General features: G+C 42.3%; 2 protein-coding genes across 2 annotated transcripts in view; both read left to right on the plus strand.

Moving 5' to 3' along the window:
* TTLL8 (tubulin tyrosine ligase like 8) overlaps positions 1 to 5,488 on the plus strand; it is a 36,829-nt gene extending 31,341 nt beyond the window's left edge. Inside the window, exons 12-14 of the mRNA XM_048502470.1 lie at positions 1,089 to 1,524; positions 2,434 to 2,902; positions 5,364 to 5,488. Coding sequence (XP_048358427.1) covers positions 1,089 to 1,524; positions 2,434 to 2,902; positions 5,364 to 5,374 — 916 coding nt within the window. The 3' untranslated portion in view covers positions 5,375 to 5,488. The remainder of the gene's footprint in view (positions 1 to 1,088; positions 1,525 to 2,433; positions 2,903 to 5,363) is intronic.
* An 8,015-nt stretch (positions 5,489 to 13,503) lies between these two features.
* Positions 13,504 to 15,495, plus strand: part of IL17REL (interleukin 17 receptor E like) — a 39,477-nt gene continuing 37,485 nt past the window's right edge. The window contains exon 1 of the mRNA XM_048501588.1: positions 13,504 to 13,673. Coding sequence (XP_048357545.1) covers positions 13,551 to 13,673 — 123 coding nt within the window. The 5' untranslated portion in view covers positions 13,504 to 13,550. The remainder of the gene's footprint in view (positions 13,674 to 15,495) is intronic.

Genomic DNA, 15,495 nt, shown 5'->3' on the forward strand with positions numbered 1-15,495 from the left:
TCTACTGAACACTATTTAATAGTGCCAAGTAGTCTGGATTATACCCATTTGGTTGACTCCAGTGGTTCCCTTTCTCCAATGGAGGGTTGATTCATTATCATGTCCTTATGGCCCTCCCCCACAAAGCCACCTGGAGTACTGTTGATCAGATATATATCTGGAGTTCCATATATCTTAATTCCTAAGCATGTGCTGGCCTGACTTAGCTTAGGTCCATAGTACTCTGGGACAGGGAGTTTAAGCCCTAGAGAACAGCTATTTGCCCTGTTGGGAAAACTTATATGTATTGAGGGCTACACATAAGTTTCCTCAACAGGTCAAATAGTGACACCTGCAAACATTTCAGACTGGGAAAATGGCACCGAGGGAAGGTTTCAACATCCTTTCCCAACATACTTCAATTCCTACCCAAATCAGGCCTTCACATAATTGTGAATTCCCACCATGGACTACCAGACCATCTCTGGGATCCCCCCATTCCCTCCATCTGGTGGTAACTTTTTATCCTTTCCCTCTCCTTTAAGATTATATGAGCTCAGCTGTAATGGGATGCTTTTGCCATCTTAATAGATAAGTATGTAGAATTTTAAATTTCAATTTACAGTATTTAGAGTCTTATTGTATTTATATGTTTATTTATTTTATTTATTTATTGGATTTTATAGACTGCCTTATCCCCGAAGGGTTGTTCTATATGTATGGTTTCTGTTGTGAACTGCCCCCAGCCTGAGAAGGGACAGATGGTATAGGAATTTAATAAAAAAGTAAATAAAATTTACAGCACATAAATTGGCCCTGAAGGCTCTTCCACTGGCAGAGGTACTTTTTTTTCTCTCCAATGGACCTAACCCTAAGTATTTCTCTAGTGGAAAATCCCTCACTTGGTGGAAAGGAACCATTGCAATCAATTGCATTAAATACTTTAAAGTATGTCAGTATCAAACAAACTAAATAGAATTACATTTTTTAAGAAAGTGGAATATATCCCTGTTACGTTTACTTGTGTGTTTTTCAGAAATATAATAGTTAATTCTTCATTTCTGCTCAGTTTTTTTCATGTGAGTAATTATTGTGTACATTTTTCACAGTTCCATTCATCTGTGCAATAATTCCATTCAGAAAAATTACAAGAATGCCACAGACCGCAGTTCTCAGTTGCCATACCACAACATGTGGTCAAGCAGCAAATTCCAAGAATATTTAAAGAAGAAAGGACTTGGCCATGTCTGGAATAATATTATCTATCCATCCATGAAAAAAAATATAATCTATACAATGAAGGTGGTGCAGGACCAAGTTGAACCACGGAGGAGCAGCTTTGAACTCTATGGGGCAGATTTTATTCTTGGAGATGACTTTAAACCATGGTTGATTGAAATCAATAGTAGTCCAACTATGTTTCCTTCTACCCCAGTAACATCAGATCTATGCACTCAGGTTCAAGAAGATACAATCAAAGTTGTTATTGATCGGAGGCATGACAAAACCTGTGACATTGGGAAATATGAACTTCTCTGGAGACAGGTAGGAATCACTTAATTTTTGCCTGTACTTTGGTAGATTCCAAAATTTTCAAACAGTCAAATCAACTATATTTTGATGTAGATTTTGAAATGCGAATCCTAAAGATCTGGCTGAATACTGTTAGGGAATATCACACTACTACAAAATTCAGAATAAAGGATCAACTAAGAGCCTGTTTAAGAAATCCCATTGTGTATGTGTAAAATGTTGTCAAGTCACAGCCAACCTATTACCTATGGCAACCCAGTAGGGCTTTCAAGGCAAAAGATTAACACAGGTGGTTCGCCATTGCTTTCATCTGCATAGCAACCCTGGTATAGCAAACAAACATCTTTAAAAACAATAATCTTTAAGCACAACAATAAAAAGACATATCCTTAAACCTCAAGATGGCAGAAAATGATTCCATTTAAGCCCACGAAGAACCACCCAGCCCCCTCAGTTGACAGCCAAGCATGGACAAAATCTAATAGGGGTGACCCAGGCTAGCAGTTGCATTGGTGGCAGTGTAGGGAGGCCGGCGGCTGACATCAGGCTACTCCTTTGGTATTCCTTGGAGATTGCCCATGCAAGTACTAAATCTGATAAAATCAGGCTAGCCTGGGTCAGGGAGAGAGTTGATTAGCACCACTGAATCTATTAAAAAATAACATTATTATTAACTGACATGTTGATTAATAGTCCATAAAGTTTCCACAGTCCAAACACTGGTTGTTCTAAGTCCATTATTAGGAAATGAAAAACAATAAGTAATTATGCACAGGAGCAACCTGCATGATTGCTTTAATATCCTTTATAAATCTGTACATCACATGGTTTGGATTTGGATTATTGGCATTTATTACCCCAGTTTATGCTTTTTATAATACAAACATCTCCCAAATCTTTGTTTCTCTTTTTCCTCTATAGCCTATGCTGGAAATTCCCCCATTTAATCCTACAGACCTTTTGGTTGAGGGAATCAGTGTTCGGAGACTGAAAAAGCACATGTCTGCTTTCAATTTTAATTTCCTTGAACCACTGATGGCCATGCCACAGTCTACAACCAACCAGGAAAATAAAAGGGAGTCCATGACACCTGTCAATGACAAACAAAATCCAAGAGTCAAAAACAGAAACAGTGTCTCTTGCAGTTTGCCCAAGACGCTCAAGAAGTCACAAGACAAAGATGTTAAAGTTAAAACTGTCCCCAAAAGGCTGGCCAAGCCAATAGACTTTCCTCGCATAGTTGATGGCCCTGAAGCATCATCTTTCACCGACAAAAAGAAGAATACAGGAATGAAAGAGTCCAGTCATCAGCATGGAAACCAAGGAGCCACCTGTTCTCAAAAGATGCCATCCTTAGACTGGGCATTACTTCAGCCCTCTACAGAGACAGGTAAATGCATATACACGGACAGATCCAGATATAAGCGACACGTTACTTATGCTGAGATATCACTGTGACCTTCACAGCTGTTAGTTCATTATCTGATTATGCAGTGTTATGTAATGGTTAGAGTGTCAAACTAGGATCTGGGACACCCAGGTTTAAATCCCCAGTCTGCCAAGGAAGCTAACTAGGTAACCTTGGACCAGACACACTCTCAACCTAAGTGACCTCGCAGGATTGTTCTGAGGATAAAAGGGAGGCCAATGATGTAAGCTGCTTTGGGTTCCCATTGAGCAGGAGATAAATGAAGTAAGTAAGTAAATATGCAGATAATGCTTGGGAGCTAATCTTGTAAAGAACTGTCTGCACAGCAGTTCTGATGGATTTAATGTTAGTTGTGTGCCTTGTGCAAAACATGGAGCATGACAGGGAAGGAATGGAAGAACAGCAGATTGATGACTATATCATCTGGAACTGCTTTTTCAACTGTCTGTGCTAATGATGGGGTTGGATCCAGCCAGCTTTTTCACCGAACCTTGCTCAGCTTCCCTCCCTATCCCAACCCTGGCTTTTGTATATGCATGGCCCATGGTCCACAACATAGTATTCTTGTGTGGTCAAAGAGGATTTGTCCTTTCTTTCTTTGCCAGAAGACTAACTGATTGGCTTGAACCATTGATACTTTTGTCAATTTTAACTAGTATGGAGCCACCCTAAAGCTTGATGTGATCCCAGTAGCTTTGATCTTCCTTTTTATTCCTCAGTCTTGGGCTATATATAATACTTCCAGCTGAGCAGTTGTGGTATTTTTTTTTCCTTTAAAAGAAATTCTAATAGTTTTCTTGCCTGACTGCAGAAATCTCATGACAGCAAGCTCACTTTCAAGTGTTTAGTGGATCAAATAATTAAATTAACAGATTTAAAAATTTTGGCTCAAAGATCCAAAAACTGCTCCTGATCAACGGAGCTGTTTATTCTTTTTTAAAATTGTTTTAAATATATAAGTACTTATAAAGACAGTAGGTAGGGGGTGTCACCTTAGGAGAGGCCCTTGCAACAGATGGCGATGGCTATACCATGTCCTGATATTGTATGTGTAAAGTGCTGCTGTTAAGTTGCAGCTGACTTATGACAACCATGTAGGGTTTTGAAGACAAGGGATGAACAGAAGTGGTTTTCATTGCCAGCCTCTTCGTGTGACACTGGATTTCCTTAGTGGTCCCCTATCCAGGTACTAACCAGGGCCAGTCCTGTTTACCTTCCTAGATCTGACAAAATTGGTCTAGCCTGGGCTATCCAGGTCAGAGCATGTATGGACATAATCTCAAAACAAGGACAGTATGTTTTCCATTCAAAATTATTATTATTTATGGAGGTACACATATAGGTTAACCACAGAGCAATCCTAAACAGAGTTATACAAGTCTGTGTCCACTGACTTTAGCAGGTGGGTGTCCAGGTGTGGGGGTAACCCCCACCCCCTCCCCGGACTCGCGCCCCGACCCGTGGCCTGCGGGCGGGGCCCCGGCAGCGCAAAGCGCCGGAGAGGAGGCCGGTCAGGCGGTTGACGATGGGCTCGTCTGGCGCTCCGCTCTTCCCCCAGGGGTTGTGATGGGTGGCGGCTCTGGCGGCGGAGGGAGGCGTGTCGTTCCGGCAGCGGAGGAACGAGGTCCCGGGAAGTCCCGTCGCCGCGTCAGCTGGAAGAGGGGCGAATCGGGGGAGGCTGGACAACTGAGCCCAGTTGGGCTGAAGACGGGAGCCGGAAGTGGGCACGGAGGAACAGGGGTGGGGTTTTCAACCCCTCAGCTGGCCCAGGAACAGATAAAAGGGGAGAAGCTCGGGAAAGAGAGGAGGAAGAACGAGGAGGAGGGAAGGAGGGAGAGCGTGTGGGAGAGCGGGGGAGTGAAGCCGAAAAGGGAGAAAGACCAGGAGAGAGGGGGAGGGGACCAATGGAGGGAGTGTTGGAGGTGAGAAGAACGGAGGACAAAAGGGAAGACGGCCCTGGAGTGGGAGAGGAGCGGGGCTGGGACAGGGGGGACACGTGCTGGGAGGAAGGGCGAAACTACTAGCCCAGGGGCTGAGAGGGAGGCTTCCCTACTCACCCTTCCTAACGTGTTGTGGGCCCTAGGGCAGTTGTGGGCAGCCGGGCCATCCTGTGGCTAAAACGGCTGACCCACTTAGTCCACTCCCCGGAGAATGGGAGTGAGGCCGGTAGTACCAGCAGCCAGGCAGGGGAAGGCGGATTGGCAACCGGGGTCCCGGCGGCGACCTCGCACCGGGCGCACGACAGTGGGTATAACTATGTTTAGGATGGCATTCTGAGACAGTAGCTGTAGCTTGCCTACTCCAAATCCTATACAGATTTATTCCAATACATCTAGTAAAGTGTTCTTGGGGTTGCATTGTTAACTCACTCTCGTTAAACTCATACAATTAATCAATTATTTTTGTGTTTTCTGGGTGACAGCCCTAACTTAAATACATGGACTGTGATCCCCTGGACAAGAATCATGAACACATCTGGGGCTTTCCCATTGTCAACTATTGAAACCGAAATTTTCTGGTGTGCTCAAGGAGCTCTGCTGATACTTAACAACCAGCGAGAATCCTGTGCGCTGGTCTTTTGGACTATAGCTACAGACAACTTGGAAAGATGCATTTAGAGAATTGACAAAATGCACACAGATTGTTCACAATTAATGATCACTGATTCAATGCCCTTTGATAGAAAAAGAGGTAGTAGCGTGCAGCTGTTGAAAAATAATATTTTAAATCTGTAATTAATAAAATCTTGTTGTTTAACAAGACATGACATTATCTTTTATTGATGAAATAAAGAGGTTGCAAGCCTTCAGGCACAAAAGGCCAGAGGCAGAGTGCTCATGGGGACATGTGGGGTCACATGTTCCAGGGTGAACGCCAGTTGGTCACATAGGGGGGCGGAGAATCATTCCACACACCCATCCTCTTGCCTCTGCCCACCAGGCTGCTCCTTCAGCCAGCAGAGCCTCCGCCAGCCAAAGGAGCAGCCAGGCTGGGCCACTGCTGGGAGCCCCTCAGCCCACAGCAGGCTCCTGCCAGCTAAGTGGAGTGTGGGGGGTGGTGCCTGGAGCAGGTGTTGCCCCCAGGTGCCATTTTTCACCCCCACACCTTTGCAAAAGGTTATTCAGGTAAAAAATAACTTACCTTTAAAGATCCAGCACAGCTTAAGGTCAGGTATTTGAAGAACCACTTCCTCTTGTACTACCCATCCTTCTCTTTACTGTCCAGTGCCCAAGACTCACTGTCTATTCTATATACCTGCAGAAGTGAAGTGGGTGCCAACCAGAAGCATGGTATTTTTAGTGATGGCACCTTCAGAATGTCCCTTTTTAAAATCCCACCTGGCACCTCTCTTACTGTGGTTTAGGTGGCAGGACAAAAAAACCCCTTTTTACCCAAACTTTTGACTGAGAGGCACCATCTTTTTTTAGCTGTTTATATGGTCAGCTTCAAAGTTGAGGACAGTTTTATGAATATTACTTCAAGGTGCTTAATGGGTTGTTTTTGGCTTGTTTTAATATTTATAATGATATATGCATGATTTTATTGTATCATTTCTACTTTAGAAGACTCCTCAAACTAGTCTTTAAGGAGGAGGCAAATAAATTCTCTATTGAAATATATAAATATATAAAATGAGAACGAGTCTTGATTAACACAGAGGCTTGACAAATGAGGAGTACCCTCAGATAAGAAACGTGTATATTTGTGCAATGTGGAGTTTATATTAAATTTGCTGGGGGAGGCTAAGCTTGTCCTTGTGGAAGGGTCTGGGTGGCAATAAGGTTGAGCAGGCTTTTTAAACATTTTGTCCAGAGAATCAAATTGCCATAGTCTGGCCATGATTAGTTTTGAACAACAATTATTGTCTGAACTACAAACTACAAACACTTTTTCCTCTATTGCATGCGTTTTTAACCAGTTCCCAATAAAGGGACACATAATGGAATTCAGTACTGATGGGAGTTAACATCTGCTCTTTATTTAAAGGTCCCCAGAATGCAAACAGGAAGACTGCATGCCTTATTTGTGGAGATGGTTTCCAGCAGGAGAAATCTTGTAAACACTGCAGCTCTTTTTGTGCAACTGTATTACAGGGAGGTTTATACTTACGTATGGGCACATGTTCTAGCCCTGAAAACATGGCAAAAAGCAGGCAGTCGGTGCCAAGATATAGCCACCCCAAATACTTTTGAGTCTATTCAAAATGCCTTGAACAAGTGTTTTGTTAAAAGCCAACTCCCTAAAACTGAGCTCAAGGACCTTCTTTGTATGACTACTTTCTCTCCCCCAATACTGAAATGGTTATCTGTGCAGAGAGGTTGGTGGCAGTGATCTGTGCAAATTACAGAAATAACTGCCTGCATCATTAACACCATGTCACAGAAGTGGATTCCGCACAGGGCAAATATAACAGGTGTAGATTGCAATACAAACTGGGTGGGTTTTTTTTGGGGGGGGGAGGGGGTTTCACACAAGTCCCATCCCCAAAATGAGTTTGCCTTGTTTTATTTTCCTCAACCTGGTTTTTTTGAAAATTGCTAAACTAGTGATTCTTTTGCAAAATCCTGGGTTGGAGCTGCTCCCCTGTGAACAGCCAGGCAGGAGGTGCTTTATTTCCCTCCTTTCCACTGTGCAGTCCACAGTCAGGGAGAATCCACCTGCCACAGCAGTACATTCATTATTGCCCTGCCATTGCAGGGAGGCCTCTTTTTATTTTATTTTGCGTGTTGCACCTGCGAAGCAACTCAGGTGCAGTCGATCATATTATGGGATGATCAGCATGGCTGCAGGGGTCCATTTCTGTATGCCTGTGCAGCTACACATGTGCTGCAGGAAATTAAAAAAAGAGAGAAGAATCTCCGTGTGAAGACGCAAAAGCAACCTGGATTGTTTCCACAGGCTCTGATCGCTGCCTACACAATACACATGTGAACGGGAAAAAAGAAAACGTGTTCCATTATAACAATTGTAACCCATTATACATTTGCTGTGCGGAATTCACCAGACTTTCAAACCAATTTGAGAGTGATCAGAATGAGCTTTTGTTTCCCTCCTGTTGCAGGTTGTTAAAGCCTGGGATGGCCAGAAATGCAAGCCTTTTGATGTGAGGACAAAGGGAAAGAGTCAAAGGGTTCTTGACCCTTGGTTCTTAGCCTATGGCTTGCAGCCTGTGGCCTTGATGAACCACCCCAACAGTGCACCCCCCAAGCAAGTGGCATCTGGGTCACAAGACCCCACCCCCCACCCCTCAAGGTATACTAGTGATAAGAAATGCTAACAAGCCTCTTCAAGGTTAAGCTAGACCTTCCATGCATGTGTGCAATATAGGAGGCTCGATTCATACAAGCAGAGTGGGTTTAATTATATTTATTGCTGATGTACATCATAAGGCCTCTAGATAAGCAACAACAACATTGATATTGTGTGCGCACAAACAACAACCAGGACAAAGTCACTATGCCCAGGCTACAAAAATAAACAAAAGTTTGCTAACAAATGTGCAAATTTATTCCAACAGTGAATAGAAATGAAATGCAAGGATCAAAATCCTATGTGACAATCTGTTGCCAAAACTCTAGTTTCACACCATTATGGTACAAATAGCAAAAAAAATGTCCAGAGAGTCTAATGTGCAGTCAAGCTCGTTTCGTGAAAATCTTGTTCACTTCATCAGCGACATAATTTAGTGTTGCCCATAATATTCTGGGATCACTTTCATATTGTCTAGCATAAAAACAGGCTAGCGAAAACACTCGTTCAAGAATAGATGTAGATGTTCTACATAAAATATCACTGTACACCACCATGTTCTTTGCTATGTAAAATATCATTCAATAAATAAAGTACATATGGACTAAATACAATAAATATATGGGTCTCAAGAACATATAATCTTAAAAATATTACAAAATATAAATACTATAAATATTATGAAATTACACTAAATCACTAAAAAGTAACATCCTGCTTATGAATCCTCATTACACTCTCATAGATTAATACTATGATGCTGCTGAAAAAATCTTCTGCAATACAACCTCTCAAAGTCTGATATGTGTTCCTAAGCCCCTCAAATATTTCCAAATGTTTCCCAATGTATCCAATGATGCATTTCCAAAGAGCAGGATCATTGTTGCTAATGGAATGGTAGATGGTCACAGATGCATATGAGCAATCACTGCCAGCCTGGAAATCCATTGTGCTACTACACACGACCATGGCTGTGATTACTTTTTATTGTGATAATTGGATCAGTGTGGCATCAAGGAGTCATGACTCATGGTAATGCCACCATAGACAGCCATTGTAGCAGTAAACAAAGCACCTGGAAGATTAAGCGAGGGAAACATCACTACTTTTCATGATAAATCAGTCTTGTGAAAAGTCAGAAGTCAACTATTGTGGAATGAAGAATTGCACGATTGCCCTCAGGTTCCCATAGTGGCACCCTGGGGAATATGCTTGCCACATGGTGTCAATTACTTGACATTACTCACTAGAGTGTCCACAGAAGTCAGGAATGGAAACTGCCTTGGGGGAAAATTGGATGGAATGATGTAGTGATTGTTCACATCTGAGTTCTATGTACACAATTTGGGTTTTTATCAAATGCACAAAGTGGAGTTGATATCATTGAAAGGTGAAGGAAAACAAACCCTTGTGTGGTGCTTATGGAAACAAAGACCAGATCAAAGCTGCCAATACTGGGGAGATGAGGGGGTGGGAGGGGGGTTATGTCAATTGTTGCACAGGGAAAGCATTTTCATGGTCACACTATGAAATGTCCAAGCCTCATGCCTTCCTGACATGAGCCAGTATATTAGGAATGGTGATAGATGAAAGCAACGTCCTTCAACAAGAGATGCCTAAAGGAAACTGGGGTATGCCGGGACTGAAATGAGGGAGGCAGCACCACAACACGTGGAGAATGGGTGGAGTGAAGGGAGGAGCAGGAAGTCATGTTGAGGGAGAAGATTAATCAATCTGAGGCAGGAATAATGCACTCATACAGTTGCAGATTGCAGGCGAATCAAGTGAAAAGGTCAAAATTTGCCCACATTGGGATAATTCATGGTTTTGGCCATAAAAGGCACAGTGACACTTGGACTGTTGCATAAAAATAAAGCACACCCAGATTATTTGGCTAATACATTGCATAATTAAAAATCTGACCCAACCCAAAGATAAGCTTGCCTTAAGGAAAGAACTTGTCTGTAATCAGTCCAAGTTGGGTATGAAAAGTATTCTAAGAGTTCTCCATTCAGATTTGATCTCTGTTCACCTTTGGGATCGTTTATATTCTCTTGCTCTGTGATTTGTTGTTGTGTCTCCCACTGTGGTCTTTAGCACAATGACTGAATTTGGTTCTTGGCTGTAGTTAAAACTATGCAGAGACTTAGCAGAGTCAGTAGTTTGGCCATTGGTCTTGTGGGATGCTTTCCAATTCCTTCCACAGCAATTCATTCAAGCTCCATGATATGTCTCTACTACAGTTCATTATTTTTCCTTTCCTGGTGTATCAAGTATATAAAGTATTATCTCTATTCTGCTTCAATGTATTTGCTGAATGTATTTTTTACTCTTTTCAGGTATATGGTATTTTGTTGAGGTTAAATATAGTTTTTTTTCTGTCCCAATAATTTTGAAAAGTTAGAAAGGGAAATCAGGGTGGTATAGCCTGATCTCATCGGATCCCAGAAGCTAAGCAGAGTTGGTGTTTGGATGAGATTTCTTAATAAGAAATTACTAAGGCTCATTCCGCACATGCAGAATAAGGCACTTTCAAACTGCTTTCAGTGCTCTTTGAAGCTGTGCGGAATGGCAAAATCCACTTGCAAACAGTTGTGAAAGTGGTTTGAAAACGCATTATTTTGCGTGTGCGGAAGGGGCCTAAGATTTTTGTGGTAAACAAAGAGATGAATAGATATTCAGCTACCCATACTCATACTTTTGAAAAAGTACAAGAGGGTCAGATCATGAAGGTGGAAATGCAGAACCCTGAGGCTCAAATGCTGAGGATGCTGGAGCACTTGCTGATTTGGTTCATGTTCTGCTTGTTGGTTGTGAGCAGGTCAAAGGCAGATTGGCCTTTAAAAGCAGGCGACATTCAAACAGTATAGTACAGGACATCTAATAGCTTTTCATTCTCACAAAGCATCATGGAAATTCTAGCACCTCATCTGCTGCTATGTACTGATTGTTTAAATAAATTAGTCAGAGAGTGAGCGATATTAACAAACACTGTGTTTAAAAATCTTACCATCTGGTAATCATCTGTGTTATTTTATTTCATGCATATGTGTTATACGTGTGTTTTCAAAAAGTCTAATGGTAATTGTGGAGTGTCCGCATGCAGGGGCGTAACGAGGCAGCCCTGGGCAAACTAGCCCTGGGCAAAACCTGAGATGGATGCCCCCCCCCCCCCTCATGGGCAGCCACTCCACCACGACCAAATTTCTTTTTTGCACCAGGACATTGGTGCCTACAGGGGGTGAGGTTTTTAGACATATCAGCACCAAAATTTCAGCATATTATCAGGAGACTGTCCTTATGCTACTTCCCAAGTTGGTGAGGTTTGGTTCAAGGAGTCCAAAGTTATGGACTCCCAAAGGGGGTGCCCCATCCCCCATTGTTTCCAATGGGAGCTAATAGGAGATGGGGGCTACAGTTTTGAGGGTCCATAACTTTGGCCCCCCTGAACCAAACTGCACCAAACCTGGGGGGTATCATCAGGGCAGTCTCCTGATGAGACCCTGAATGTTTTGAGACTGTGCCTTCAGAAATATGCCCCCCCCAGCCTGCAACCCCCATTGACAGCAATACAGAAAACTCAATGCAGAACAAAGATTCTTGGGCAAATTTCTGGGAAGTTCCTGCAGGGGGCGCATTTTTGGATGTATCGGCACCAAGATTTCAGGGTATCATCTGGACACTGTCCTTATGGTACCCCCAAAGTTTGGTGCAGTTTGGTGCAGTTTAGGGGGTCCAAAGCTATGGACCCTCAAAGGGGGTACCCCATCCCACATTCTTTGCTAAGGAGATGGGGGCTACCCTTTTGAGGGTCCATAACAAAGTTATGGACCCTCAAAACTGTAGCCCTCATCTCCTATTAGCTCCCATTGGAAACAATGGGGGATAGAGGCACCCCTTTTGGGAGTCCATAACTTTGGACTCCCTGAACCAAACCTCACCAAACTTGGGGGGTAGCATAAGGACAGTCTCCTGATGATACGCTGAAAGTTTGGTGCCGCTAGCGCAGGGGTAGGGAACCTGCGGCTCTCCAGATGTTCAGGAACTACAATTCCCAGTGCTCTTTGGCGTATTGGCGTATTGGCGTATTGGCGTATTTGGCCAATTGGCCATGCTGACAGAGGCTGATGGGAATTGTAGTTCCTGAACATCTGGAGAGCCGCAGGTTCCCTACCCCTGCACTAGCGTAAAAACTGCGCCCCCTGCAGGCCAAAAATGGAAAACCACTAAAAATACCCCAAAACAAACCCAGCATTTTGATGCCCCCCACAAGGTGATGCCCTGGGCAGCTGCCCACCTTGCCCAATGGGCATTACGCCAGTGTTCGCATGTCATCTAATCACCTGAACCTTCTAATCATCTAATCATGTCATTTAATCACATGGCCTTGGGGAAGAATCAATTTCACTTGCTGTGCTCATGCAAAAGTAGCAACAAGGCAGGAAGAAATGAAAATTCATCATCACAACTACTATGCAGTCAGAAAGCTATTAGGCAATAGGGTTTCCAACTTTTAACGTGGAGCCTGGAAATCTTCCGTAATTATAATTGGTCTGTAGACACTTTCTACAGTTATTGGTCTGCACACTTTCTTTTGTCGCATAGATTCCCTCCTCTTTCCCTCAATTTGTTCTAAGCATAGCTGGCTGTGACCACGCAGAGTACACTGAGATCTAACTCAAAATTATTTTCAGATCTTGGTTTCAAGTGAATTAGTACTTTGATGTTTAACAGTTATTCCACGTGTGGAACTGGATGATTTTGGCAAACTTTGATTAGAAGAAGGAATCCTGACAAAAGGGGGCAGTAAGGCAGGAGGAGGAAGGAGTGAATGAGTTGCTGCATGTTCTATGGAAGGCTAGAACAATCATTCTATGTATCATATATCAGTCCCATTCATCAAAATGCTTCAAATAGAACTCATTAGCTTGCTCGTTGTCGAAATCTGTTATTTGTTAGAAGCCTTGCACAATTCCATTTCTATGCTCTCTCTTGTGTACTTGAGGATCACCTTTCTACGTTTAGTCAGACTGAAAATATTTATACACTCTACAACCAAATGCTAAAAAAAATTGTTCTGACTAAGCAAGTTTAATTCAAATTCACTGAGCTATTAAAATCCCCAAGAACTTTTTTTTAAAAAATCATGAGTCATTTGCTGGTCTGTTTTTAAATACAAAAAATTAAAGAAAAGTTGATTTCTAAGTAAGGGGAGGAGTTCATTTGAAGAAGTTTGTGGAGGTGGGACTCCTGCCACAGTATATATAAAAATTTGGCACAAGTGAATGAGTTGTCAGAGTGGAAAAGCTCTTTCTACCGGTGGTGGTGGGAACTCATAGTTTATTTTGAAAGAAAAAGCATGCTTTTTAAAATTAAAAAAATTAAGATGATAGCCAAGCTTCACATTTTTGCAATGTTTTGGGGAACATATGGTTATAAGCTTATTCCTAGGATAGAAGAATGTGGACTCATGTGTTCTCAGGTATGTTACAATTTTGTCTGTATCTACCTTCTATGGATGATTAACTATTATTGCAACAAATGGATTTTCTGATGTGAAACTTTTTACTTTCTCAGTTTTGCCCTGGATTATGCATCATATCACACTGAAAAGAGGCCTAAAAGAAAATTGATGTGTCTCAATATTCTACCCACTAACTCACTCCCCGAAAAATGTAAAATAAAATTATTCAGTCATTTTCATTTCTGCAAAGAATTGTAGCTGTTCTTGAATTTTGATATTTGTAATTAAGAGTGCTGAACTTGTTATCTGTGGTGGTAAATTTAGCAAAAGCTTTCAGGAGTGGACACTTTAGTCTTGTGAAAGAACTGCTGAACTAGTTCAATCATGTCCTAATATTGAAGACATGCAGAAAGAAAGAATTAGAAATGATATCAGAAAGAGTGATAATAAAGTCTTATCTTTGGGTAAGGTACAGACAACAAGATATACACTTATGAAATTACTGCATAAAACGGCTCATAGTAACTTTACGCAACATACAGTGTTTTAATCTGTGATATGGATTCATGTGAAGTGTTTATCAGCTTGTTTTATTCTAGAGACTGTGTACTTTTTTCATTAATTTTATTAATTGTTGTTCATCTAACATCCAGCAGTCCAATCCAAAGAGTGGGGGGGGGGGGAGCTGAAAGGGCTCTAGGGAATGATGGGCCATTGTGCAGGCTTGTTTGCCCTTCCCAGGGTATTTACCCTGGCGGAGAGGGCAAACACATTGGTGGCTGCATATCCTGCTGCTGCAAAACCCTAAGTTCAGGTCATAGCAGGGCTATGCTGGAATCCTACTTGGATGCCAGTGTTGGGGGAGTGGGCTGGGGTACTCCCTTTGAGGGCTTTGGGCCTGTTGTATGGTGCACTGGCCCTCGAACGTATGCCACCCTTTTGGTGGCACATGTTCTTTCTGCCCTATGGGGCTTTTTGGTGGCAAGGAGGTTTCAAGGCTTTCCCAAGCTTCCTGCACTGCTGGAAAACCCTATTGGAGGTGATGGGGCAGCACCACATAGGCGCTGGCGTCCCACTGCCTCCAGACTAGGATGGGGCTGTAAATGTGTAAGAAGCTTCCAGATCTGAGAGCATCAGAAAGGAATGTTTTCAATATATAAATGCAATGTTTAATTGACAAGAAGCTCTGATTGACATCCTTGGAGAACATGCATATGCAATAAATGCAATGAAATTTTTGATCATTAACAGTGCAATCCTATACAGAGTTACTCCAGTCCACTCCCATTGAAATGAATGGGTCTAGATTGAAATAACTTTCCTTTGGATTGCACTGTAATAAGCTTTTTAAGCCCGTTTAAATTAATTGGAGGGCACTCCACCAGAACTATCTCTGAACTGATTAGTACTCATGTGGTGTCATAATGGTATGAATTCTTTAAGAACATTGGCTTAAATGGTGGTTTTAAATAGGTCCACTTGGGGGCAGACTTGTAGATGTGCTGATTTCACATGTGACTTCATAGATACCAAATGCCACTGTCTGATTTATGATAGTAGTTTTCAGTTTAGTGGTGATGGTAGATGTGATTGCTAACAGGAGGCAATAAGAATGCAATACTAAGTGGTGAACAGCAAAAAGTCAGTGTGCAATAAAATAATTGGGGGGGGGGGCGCTTCGGGTCTGGAATTAATGAGGAAGACCCAAGTGACTAAACTGGAAAGATGCAAGAACAACAGCTCAATCCTCTGCAGAGTTACACAAGTATAAGCTACTGAAAATCAATGGACCTAGTCTGGAGTGCACAGAACTGAACTATAAAACAGCCTAAAAATTGTG

This window comes from Sphaerodactylus townsendi, linkage group LG06 (genome assembly GCF_021028975.2).
Source record: "Sphaerodactylus townsendi isolate TG3544 linkage group LG06, MPM_Stown_v2.3, whole genome shotgun sequence".
Taxonomy (NCBI): Eukaryota; Metazoa; Chordata; class Lepidosauria; order Squamata; family Sphaerodactylidae; genus Sphaerodactylus; species Sphaerodactylus townsendi.